We start from the raw sequence: 11475 nt of genomic DNA on the forward strand, positions 1-11475 counted from the left end.
CCTCAGCCTCCCAAGTAGCTAGGATTACAGGCGCGCACCACCACGCCCGGATATTTTTTGTATTTTTAGTAGAGATGAAGTTTCACCATACTGGCCAGGCTGGTCTTAAACTCCTGTCCTCAAGCGATCCACCGGCCCTGACCTCCCAAAGTGCTGGGATTACAGACGTGAGCCACTGCACCCAGCCTACTACTAGGTCGCCATCTAAACAGGTGGGACCAACTTACCTCCCCTTTTAAAGTATGAGAATATTTGTTTTCTGTACTCTGTGTGTGTTCAACTTTAAAATTCCCCAGAGACTGTATTCGAGGTTTCTGGGACAGTTTCTAAAGGTGTTTAAACTGTAAAGGATTTCTCCTAACAGAACCTACCTTCTTGACGGTTATCAAAAATATTTTTATTTTGGAGACTTTAAAAGACCTGGCCAGTCACGGTACCTCACTCCTGTAATCCCAGCACTTTGGGAGGCCAAGGTGGGTGGATCACCTGAGGTCAGGAGTTCAAGACCAGCCTGGTCAATATGGTGAAACCCTGTCTCTACCAAAAATACAAAAATTTGCCGGGCATGGTGGTGCATGCCTGTAATCCCAGCTACGCGGGAGGCTGAGGCACAAGCATTCCTTGAAGCCAGAAGGCGGAGGTTGCAGTGAGCCGAGATGGCACTACTGCACTCCAGCCTGGGTAAGACAAGACTCTGTCTCAAATAAATAAATATTACAAATAAATAAATAAATAAGACCTCTGCAGTTTATTCCTCTGGGAACTAGGTCCAGCTCCCCATGTCCAGTAAACCTATGTGAACACGTGCAACCAGGCCTGAGCTACATTTGTATGTTGATGTAGAGAAAAAGGAGGCAGGGCTGCAACAAAATGCACCCAGAGGTCTGCTCCCCCATCACTCACCAGGAAACCAGCTGCCACATCAGCTGTGAGTGGGAGTTTCTTTTCATGTTGTTTCCAAAAATAAAAGCCATAGTCAGCTTGGGAAGAACTTTTCATCAAGTAGAACAGAGAAACAGAGTAGAAAAGATTCGAAGACTTGGTGAGATTACACAGTCCACCCCCATCGTTTATTACAGGAGGAAATTGAAACCCAGAGATGTTGAGTGACTAGTTCAAGGTCACACAAATGAGTGGAAAAACCAGCAGCAGAACCCAGTTCAAACCCAGCTCAAAGCCAGGTGCTCTAACTTCCAGCTGAGCATCTTAGTCCATTTTGTGCTGCTATAGCAGAAGACCATAGACTGGGTGGCTTATAAAGAACAGCGACTTGTTTCTTACAGTTCTGGAGGCTGGGAAGTCCAAGATCAATGGGCTGGCATCTGGCTAGGGCCTTCTTGCTACATCATCCCATAGTGGAAGGCAAGAGGGCTAAAGATTTTGGGGGCTAGGGGGACAAACTCATCCTTTATAAGGATGCTCCTCTCATGTTAACAAACCCACTCTCCAAGTAATGGCATCAATCCATTCACGAGGCCAGAGGCCTCATAACCTGATTAGCTCTTAATGGTCCCACCTCTCAATGCTGTTGCATTGGGGATTAAGTTTCCAAGACATGAACTTTGGAAAATACATTCAAACCACAGCACTGAGTGCTCTTTATGTTATAGCAGGGAGTATCTATGATCTCCACTCACAGTCCTTTAAGGCTGCCTTTCTTCCAATCTCAGCTGCTTTTTTTTTTTTTTTAAGGCGGAGTCTCGCTCTGCCGCCCAGGCTGGAGTGCTGTGGCCGGATCTCAGCTCACTGCAAGCTCCGCCTCCCGGGTTCACGCCATTCTCCTGCCTCAGCCTCCTGAGTAGCTGGGACTACAGGCGCCCACCACCTCGCCTGGCTAATTTTTTTGTATTTTTTTTTTTAGTAGAGACGGGGTTTCACCGTGTTAGCCAGGATGGTCTCGATCTCCTGACCTCGTGATCCGCCCGTCTCAGCCTCCCAAAGTGCTGGGATTACAGGCTTGAGCCACCGCGCCCGGCCGCCTCAGCTGCTTTTAAAAATGACAGGAAAGTGAGGCTTCTTGAAAATGGATGTCCACATAAAAATCATGGTAATATATCTATGTGCCTTTGTATGTGCTGTCCCCACTGCCGTGGATTCCTTTCTCTGCCTAACTGCTAGAACTCCTCCTCATCCATCAAAACCCAAAGAATTGCGGCCTTCTGTGAAAATATTCCCTGACTCTCCAGGGCCTCTGGTTGTTCCCTGCTCTATGTTCTTGGCCCTGACCTTGCCCCAACACTCAGAACACTTTACGGCGAGACTGGTTCTTCTCCACGAGAGGGAAAACTCTTCCAAGGCAGAGATGGACCTAATTCAACTTTGCAACCCCAGCACACAGCTTAAGCTACAAAAGGATGGACTTTGAACCATAATCTCCATGAGGAGGGGAGTTTATCATTCCACCCCAGCTCCCAGCTCACAGTGGGAGCCCAAGGACGGTTTGTTGCTGCCGAAGGAATCTGAACAGGGAAGTTCTGCAATGGGAGGGGATTCTAATCCTGGAGCCACGGAGCTTTCGACAGACACTTCCTGGACGTGCCAAGCAGGTCAGGCTGACAAACGAGTGGGCACTAAAAGGCACAAGAAGCTCTCACATGTGAACAGGCCTCCAGGGCTACAAAGCCCTTGCTAAGGTGACCTCATCTGAGTAAACTTTGAAAGTGCTCTTCAGTGTTGCTTCTGTGAGGCCTCCTTCACCTTTTACCAAGAGGACTGCTCCCAACTCCGGCTGATCCTGACCTCAGGACTATAAGACACGAAAGTGGCACAGAGGGAAGGAGTAAGTCAAGCTAAGAAATACATGACTGAACAGGCATTTTTTTTTTCTTTTTTTTTTTGAGATGGGGTCTCACTCAGTCGCCCAGGCTGGAGTGCAGTGGTGCGATCTCAGCTCACTGCAAGCTCTGCCTCCCGGGTTCACGCCATTCTCCTGCCTCAGCCTCCCAAGTAGCTGGGACTACAGGCGCCCACCGCCACACCCGGCTAATTTTTTGCACTTTTAGTAGAGACGGGGTTTCACCGTGTTAGCCAGGATGGTCTCGATCTCCTGACCTCGTGATCCGCCTGCCTCGGCCTCCCAAAGTGCTGGGATTATAGGCATGAGCCACTGCGCCCGGCCTGAACACGCATTTATATTACAAGACCTGGGGGAAAAACAGGAGCAACTCTAGCCGTAAAATAACTTGTATATGACAAGTTAAATTTAGAAAGAATTACCTACTTTTACCAAGTGGACTGAGGTTTACTGGGCTCTGTACTTCCTTAAGAGTATTAGAAAAGAACACACAAAACGCTGAAATGTGGGATTTCATTATCTCAGTTTACTTTCATTTGCTTGTTTACACACACGATCTGTGTGTATATAACAGTGGCAAAAGTCATTCTCTAAATACAGTCTGGTACCCAGACTATGACAGATGCACGTGGAAAATGAGGCATCAGTGAATTAATCTCAACATAGAGAGGCAAAATAAGCATGGCAGTATTCTATGATCACAGATGCCCCCAGAGCCTGGGGGTGACAGACACTTTTCAACACAATACAGTTTTAACAAAAGACCCAGACTCCAAATGGCACCCAAAATATATTCGTTTCTCTGCCAGCTCTAAAGGAGTCAGAAAGTTCTAAAGGCTTACTCAAGAAAAACGAGGCAGGGAGACTATGGCCTGCTAAGCACAGATGCTGAGCACTTTACATGCCCCATTTCCCTTCATCGTCTCCACCTGACAGACAATGGAAACAAGGTTTGCCATGATCACACAGCTATCAGGAGTACTGCCAAGATATGAACCCACACCTTGGGTTTGCTTGAGCCCAAATCATTTCACTTATGTCAGGCTGTCTCACATAGGAATAGAAAGCATGCTCCCAAGGAAAAGGCAAGGAGGCTAAGCATGGACAAGTGGTGGAAGCCTCATCGATACAGAAGGCTCTGCAATGGACACTTTCCACATAGAATTAATTTAGTGCTGAGCCCAAATCAGACCCATGTGGGATAAATATCTGGAGATTTAAGTGTCACAAATGAATTTTTGGGGTCATCCTGTGCCTATTCCCTTTTAGTGCTGAACACGACACTTAGGAGAGGCTTTTTTTTTTTTTTTTTTTTTTGAGATGGAGTCTCACTCTGTCACTCAGGCTGGAGTGCAGAGGCGTGATCCTAGCTCACTGCAACCTCTGCCTCCTGGGTTCAAGCAATACTCCTGCCCCAGCCTCCCGAGTAGCTGGGATTACAGGCGTGTACCACCCCACCTGACTAATTTTTGTATTTTTAGTCGAGACAGGGTTTCACTATGTTGGCCAGGCTGGCCTGGCCTCAAGTGATCCTCCCATCTTGGCCTCCCAAAGTGCTGGGATTACAGGTGTGAGCCACCGTGCCCGGCCTAGGAGAGCTTTCAATCCCTTCAACAAGCCCCTGCCATCTGCTCCACGGCCACTCCCACCACTGGCTTATGGGTGTACGCAACAAGGGTCACATCTTGCCAACGCCTCCAAAGCACCATGGTGCCACCTCCCATATCTCATCACCTGTGTTTCTGCTCCTTTTGGGTGCAACAAATCATGACTCATTGTGACTGATAAAGTTAACCTGCAACTTGATGGGATACAAAATATTTAAAATATATCTTTATAGTAAAAGATTTTACACCGAAGATTCACCCTCAACCACCTAAGTGTGAGTGAAGCCAGTCAGGTGTACTGCTTCTCAGTTAATGCTACTATTAGGCTTGATTGGAGAGAGGGGCATCAAGGCGGCTTTAAGGGTGATTACCCCAACAGCAAGGGGCTCAGTTTGAAAGGCTTAAGGAGACAGTCTGGGAGAGAAGAGGGGACATCTTATCACAGGGCGTGGAACTGTGCCTTTGTGGATGGAGGTGACAGGATTTCTAACCCTTCCCAGCATTGTCACAGCAAAGGCCATAGAATGACAAAGCTGGAAACTGAGAAGTGCTGCAAAGGGGAGAGAAAAACGAAACTGATTTCAAGGGCAGTTCAACAGGCCTGAACTAAACCAGGTATGGTTTGGTTTAGTTCAGTTGGTGATGCAGGTAACAGGAGGGAGGAGCCACAGCCATGCCATCCTTTAATAAGGGTGATTTTGCAAACAGGCTGGCTTTTTGCCATCAGAGGGAGGCATTTTACTTCACTTCTGAATTATCATAATCTTGTCCAAAAGGTACAGATGCCCTGGGCCACAGCAGAGTGATCAATGCACTCAGCACACGACCCTGAAGCACGCTATTCAGCCTATACCACTGATACGTGGTCAGGGAAGTTTCGGTGAAAGAACGCATTCTGCAAAATTACCCTTATTCACCTTACAATTCATCAGGTTGTTACTAAAATGCCTGCTTTGTGGTTTGATTATCTTATTTCTTTACAGAAGTGGGGTTCTCACTATGTTGCCCAGGCTGGTCTCAAACTCCTGGGCTCCAGTAATCCTCCTACCTCAGCCTCCCAAAGTGCCAGGATTCCAGGTGTAAGCCACTACACCCGGCCCAGGTTTCATTGCTAACAGTGAAAACAGCCCCACGAGGTGGAATTTAAGATCATAATCCCAGAGTTTAGTTTACAACAAGTACATTAGTGTTCTAAACCAACCAACCAACCAACCGACAAACCCTCAAAACAACCTACGTGTGCCAGAGTGTAGCATTGGTGGTGTGAGTTATTTTCAGGAGTTTCATCAACAAAGAACAAATACCATAGTTCTTATCAAAAACTGTAAAAGATTCGCTCAAAACAAAACAGAAAAAAAGTAATCTTATTGCTCCAAAAAACCAGCATATAGTAATTGAAACACGGACAGAAAATGATCATAACCCACTACATACAAATCATCCAATACTTGGCTGGAGAGGCACTGCATCTAAAAGGGCCTGTTTTGGTGGCTAATCACAAGTCATAAACATTTCATGGATGAAACAAATATTACAACCAGAGAGTGTCCTTCAGGCACCAGGGTGTTTTTATAAAGAACACTGCCTGAGCTGGGCGCAGTGGCTCACGCCTGTAATCCCAGCACTTTGGGAGGCCGAGGCGGGCGGATCACCTGAGGTCAGGAGTTTGAGACCAGCCTGACCAACATGGAGAAACCCTGTCTCTACTAAAAATACAAAATTAGCTGGGCATGGTGACGCATGCCTGTAATCCCAGTTACTCGGGAGGCTGAGGCATGAGAATCACTTGAACCCGGGAGGCGGAGGTTGTGGTGAGCCAAGATCGGGCCATTGTACTCCAGCCTGAGCAACAAGAGCAAAACTCTGTCTCAAAAAAAAAAAAAAAAGAACCCTGCCTGAAACCCTGAAACAGATGCCTATGCAAAATTGACCAGTGGGAAATACTGTTTTGTTTTGTTTCTTCTTTTTTGAGATGGAGTCTTGCTCTGTCACCCAGGCTGGAATGCAGTGGTGCAATCTTGGCTCACTGCAACCTCCATCTCCTAGGTCCAAGCAATTCTCCTATCTCAGCCTCCTAAGTAGCTGGGACTACTGGTGCCTGCCACCACACCCAGCTAATTTTTGTATTTTTAGAAGAGATGAGGTTCGCCATGTTGGCCAGGCTGGTTTCGAACTCCTGATCTCAGGTGATCCACCTGCCTCAGCCTCCCAAAGTGCAGGGATTACAGGTGTGAGCCACCATGCCCGGCCGGAAAATACTGTTTAGTAACAGCAGTAAGAGCCATGAAAATCTAAAGACTACTAGAACCAGGGAGAAGGCAGCAAAGGAGTCCTAAGGCTCTGGGCTCCCCTTGAGCCACACCATAGAGGTTTTCCTGATTCTGCCGTTTTGGTGAGCCTTAGCTCCCCACTCCAAGGACAAAAGGAGTGTTCCAGATAAAGAGTGTTACCAGGGACAAAAAGTGCCTAACTGGGAATGGTGGTGCTTGCAACACTGGTGATATTGCCAAGAATAGTCTGAGGACTAAACTCACTCCCCAGACTTCAGCACTACCCACCAAAACTGCCTGGTACACTTTCCCTCTGAAGTAGGATCAATAATTTAGCCAGATAACTAAGCAAAATATATATTTGAAAAATAGATTAGCCATTGTCCTTCTGTCCCCACCCTGTTACTCTTTTATTTCTTGTAACTATCTTGCTTCAAATTCAAACTACAGCTCTGGGGAGGAAGTCCTGGGGAAAAGGCTTTCGGATACCAAAACCCGTATGTCCCGTACCAGCCTAGCAAACCAAACAAGGTGCCGAACACCTTCTGGGACAGGTTGTGGAAATAAACAGCTGTGCACAGAAACATCAACACCCAGATGAAAGTCAGAATGCCCAGGGCCACAACCAGGGTGGTGATGGCGGTGTGGAGGCAGTGGCTTCGGTCCGTCTTCACCTCATGCAGCACGGACATCTCTTCAACAATCATGAGGGCGCAGAAGGTCAGCAGGAAGGAGTGACCTGAGATGTCAAAGCCATGCCAAAAGCCCCCTTCCTGGTGGCACTGCTGCTTGCTCTGGTGTTCCCTTCTGACCCCCTCCAGGGCCGGGGACTGGTAGCAGCTGCCCGTGTAGTGTTCGATGTTGGAGAAGATGGAGGTGCAGATGTACCAGATGGCCGTGCCCACAAGCAGGGTGCTCAGCCGCCGCAGGACCAGGCCAGCCTTGCCGGTCAGATGGTAGTTGGTGAGGGCAATGAAAGGCAGGAGGAGACAGAACGTCCAGGCCCAGGCCATTTTGACAAAATACCTGACAGAGGAGGAAAGCGGAAGTGAAGAGAGGGAACACGGCGGAGAGCACACCATGTCAGGACTCAGGTCTCTAGACTGCCAGGGGAGGGAAGATGAGAAAACCGATCAAAGCTACAGTCATAGCAACTATCATGCTTTAAGTACTTACCATATACTTCACTTCCTAAGTACTTCATTTATTTATTTATCTATTTTATTTTATTTTTTTTTTTGAGACAGAGTCTCGCTCTGTCACTCAGGCTGGAGTGCAGTGGCGCAGTCTCGGCTCACTGCAACCTCCACCTCTCAGGTTCAAGCAATCCTGCCTCAGCTTCCCGAGTAGCTGGGATTACAGGTGCGCATCACTCCGCCTGGCTAATTTTTGTAGATGGGGTTTCACCTGTTGGCCAGGCTGGTCTCGAACTCCTGGCCTCAAATGATCCGGCCACCTCGGCCTCCCAAAGTGCTGGGATTACAGGCATGAGCCACCGCGCCCAGCCCTCCCCTCCTCCCCTCCTCCCCTCCCCTACCCCTGTGTAAGTACTTTAAATGTATTAACCAGGTAATCCATTCACAACTCTATGAGTTAAGTACTGTTATTATCTGCCTTTAACAGAGAAGAAAACTGAGACAGAGGGAAGTGCTCCACCCAAAGTGGAGGCCGGAAGTGGAGGAGCCGGATTCAAATCCAGGATCTGTGGTGTCAAGCACTATGTTATTTACTTAGGAAAATAATAAAAATATATAATAATAATTGAGCATCTAATGCCAGGAGCTTTCACACACATTCACTTTCCCGTAGAGCACTCACATTTACCCTGGGAGGAAGGTGCCATTGTTCCATTTTATAGACAAGAAATCTAAGGCTCAGGAAAGTTCAGTACCTTGCCAGGGTCACACTCACAGAACCAGCATGCACAGATTAAACCACGGTTTGGACAGCCCCCAAGCTCATGCTGTTTCTCCCATACCGTATGTGGTTTTTTATTTTTTATTTTTATTTTTTAGACAGGGTCTCACTCTGTCGCCCAGGCTTGCGTGCAGTGGCACAATCACACCTCACTGCAGCCTCAAACTCCTGGGCCCAAGCAATCCTCCTGCCTCGGCCTCACAAATAGCTGGGACTACAGGTGTGTGCCAATGTGCCTGGCTAATTTTTTTTTTAATTATTATTTTTGTGGAGATGGGGCCTTGCTATGTTGCCCACACTGGTCTTGAATTCTAGGCCTCAAGCAATTATCCTGTCTCAACCTCCCAAAGTGCTGGGATTACAGGTATGAACCACTACACCCAGCCTGGTTCTTTCCTAATGGCAGAAACAGTCTTAAAACAATGAGTTTTACTTTAAGCCAAAGACACGGGTTCAAATCTTGACACTTACTTATTATACCTCCTACCTCTCCAGCCCTCAGTTTCTTCAGCTATTAAACAGAGCTGGGAGGAACAAATGATTTTTAAGATCCCTTCTATATCCCAGGATTCACTAGTTCCCTCTCATTAATCAGCATAGAGGCTTGGAACAAAACTCCAGGATCAATGACTACCTCCAAACAACACAGGGGTGTGTTGTCAGCCAGCCCACTTGGCTCCCAGCTCACCTAGGCCAGAGGAAGCAGTAGCTGCCTTGTCCGCCTCTCGGTGCTCACAAAGGGCGGCTGACCTAAACCCAGGACAGAAACTTGGGGCCACTACCACTCTCCTGATCTATTCTTAGCCCAGCCTCTCAGGGTGGGTGAGGAAGGAAGGTGGACCAAGGACAGAAGGACTCTTTTCTAGGTTCCAATGGCTTCTCAGGCACCACCCCCGGGCCTGTCACTAAAATCTTCACTGGGACTGATAAGGAAGATCTTGCCAGAGCCAAGACCCGTCAGGCATTTGAGGAAGCTGCCTGTGAAAGGAACCAGGGTTTTAAGTAGATAACCAAAGTTGGGCTGACTTTCAGGACACGCCGGAGACACTTATTCTGGAAAACACTTAGGTTCACATCAAGAGAGCAGTTTTATCTTTCAAAGTTTCCCTTTATGACTGCAACAGAGTTTTTGTGCAATAAACTTTCTAACCGGGAGTTGTGAAAAAAGCAAGCAAGCAAGCAAAGAAGTGGATGGGTGAAGTTAAGGAGATGTCTCAAAGCGCCCAACTGGGATTGCTTTTCTGGGCAACTGCCATGCATTGAGTGGCTGAGATGATCCAAGGAGATCCAGGGGAAAGGGCACAGATTAGGGGGTTCCACTCCTCTGTGACTATCTCGGAGCGGGGGCTCTGCCTGTCACAGGCTGGGGCGAGGCTCTTCCACTGGTCGTAATGGGATTCTGCCACACGCTGGGGGGATCTGATCTGACGCAGGGTGGGGTCTGTGCAGGGTCTGACACAGGCAGGCAGGACAGAGGTGAGGTGGCATCTCCCAAACAGGGCAGGGATCAGCTCCTAACTCCAAGGGGAGGCGGGGGAGTGTCAACATGGACTGGTTCGTCCCCACCCCATTCCACATCCCTACACACAGAGACATACACGACCCCGCTCGTCACCACCTGCCCAGTCAAGCTCAGGCTGCCCAAAGTGGGTCTGCACACACGAACCGCTAGTGACACCAGCTACCCCGGGGCCTCCCAGGCGTGACACGCGTACAGATGCTGCTGTCACGGCTAGGAGGAGGACTTCCCTCCAATGACTCATCCACCACGGAAGGTAGCACCGGCTTCTCTGGGCGAGGCGACAGCGGGCCGGCTCTGGCGGGGACAGCAGAGGATCGGGGTGCACTCACACGTTGAGGACGTTGCGCTTGTTGCTGAGGTAGCTCTCGGGCAGCGGGGACAACTCCTTGAGGAGGGAGCCCGCCAGCATGGAGGCCACCAGGGTCCAGGGCAGGTAGCGCCGAACGGCCGCCCGCACCAGCGTCCCCCGCAGCAACCACTCGCAGCGCTCCAGATGCTCCATGCCCGATCTCGTCGGCCACCGTCCTCCGCTCCGTGCCCTCTCGGCCACCGTATCGCCCTTCGCCCGGACCTGCGCCTCCACCTTCCTTCGAGCGCATGCGCACCGCCCCCGAGTCCCACCCCTTGAGGCGTGTTTGGGCTCCGGAGCCCACGCGCACCCCCTGGTGGCCGCTGCTACCTCAGGCCCGTGCTGGTCCCCGAACTCCTCGCTCCTCTCCCCTGCGCTCTCCCGGCCGCTCCCAGTCCCCGAGCCTCCGCGTCTTGCTCTTGTCTGGGAAAAAGCGCTTGTGAAAGTATTTGCTGGAGGCTGGAGGCTGGAGGAGGATAAATGTAGCCCTGGAGAATTGGAGCAGTAGTCACAGCATCATTTGGTCTTTCTTGGAGCCTCGGAGACACCTCTGCCGTCTTAGCCTTAGTTTTCTCATCTGTAAAATGCCAGAGACAAGAGATCAACCTTTCCCAAAAGCTAGTTTATGAACTCGGGGGTTCATTACGTTGGTACAGGTAGAGGCACATGAGATGAAGTTTCCTTAGGAATAATTATTGTATTTATTTATTTATTTATTGTTTAGTTAATTAGAGAGGGGGGTACCTCTCTGTCGCCCGGGCTGGAGTGCAATGGCACCGTCACAGCTCACTGCAACCTCAAATTTCTGGGCTCAAGCAATCCTCCCACCTCAGCCTCCCGAGTAGCTGGGACCACAGGCGGGCACCCACCACACCTGGCTAATTTTTTAAAATTTTTATTTCAGTAGAGACAGGGTTTTGCTTCGTTGTCCAGGCTTGTCTCAAACTCCTGGGCTCAAGCGATCCTCCTGCCTTGGCTTCCTAAAATGCTGCAGTTACAAGTGTGAGCCACCACGC

The 11475-nt window shown here is 49.2% G+C and overlaps 1 protein-coding gene across 1 annotated transcript; it reads right to left on the minus strand.

Annotated features, from left to right (window-relative positions):
- Positions 1-3300: 3300 nt before the first annotated feature.
- FITM2 (fat storage inducing transmembrane protein 2) lies at positions 3301-10709 on the minus strand. Its single transcript, XM_033186477.1, has 2 exons — positions 10440-10709; positions 3301-7697 (listed from the first exon to the last, which is right to left on the minus strand). The coding sequence occupies exons 1-2, from the start codon at positions 10610-10612 to the stop codon at positions 7082-7084; spliced, it is 789 nt and encodes a 262-aa protein (XP_033042368.1). The 5' UTR covers positions 10613-10709; the 3' UTR covers positions 3301-7081.
- Between the last annotated feature and the right edge of the window lie 766 nt (positions 10710-11475).

The sequence above is a fragment of the Trachypithecus francoisi genome, unplaced genomic scaffold (genome assembly GCF_009764315.1).
Source record: "Trachypithecus francoisi isolate TF-2019V2 unplaced genomic scaffold, Tfra_2.0 Lachesis_group21, whole genome shotgun sequence".
NCBI lineage: Eukaryota > Metazoa > Chordata > Mammalia > Primates > Cercopithecidae > Trachypithecus > Trachypithecus francoisi.

Coding starts and splice junctions, on each gene's coding strand:
- FITM2 (XM_033186477.1), bottom strand. CDS start 10,612: ATGGAGCATCTGGAGCGCTGCGAGTGGTTGCTGCGGGGGACGCTGGTG. Junction 7,698..10,439: donor AAGCGCAACGTCCTCAACGT/GTGAGTGCACCC, acceptor CTCCTCTGTCAG/GTATTTTGTCAAAATGGCCT.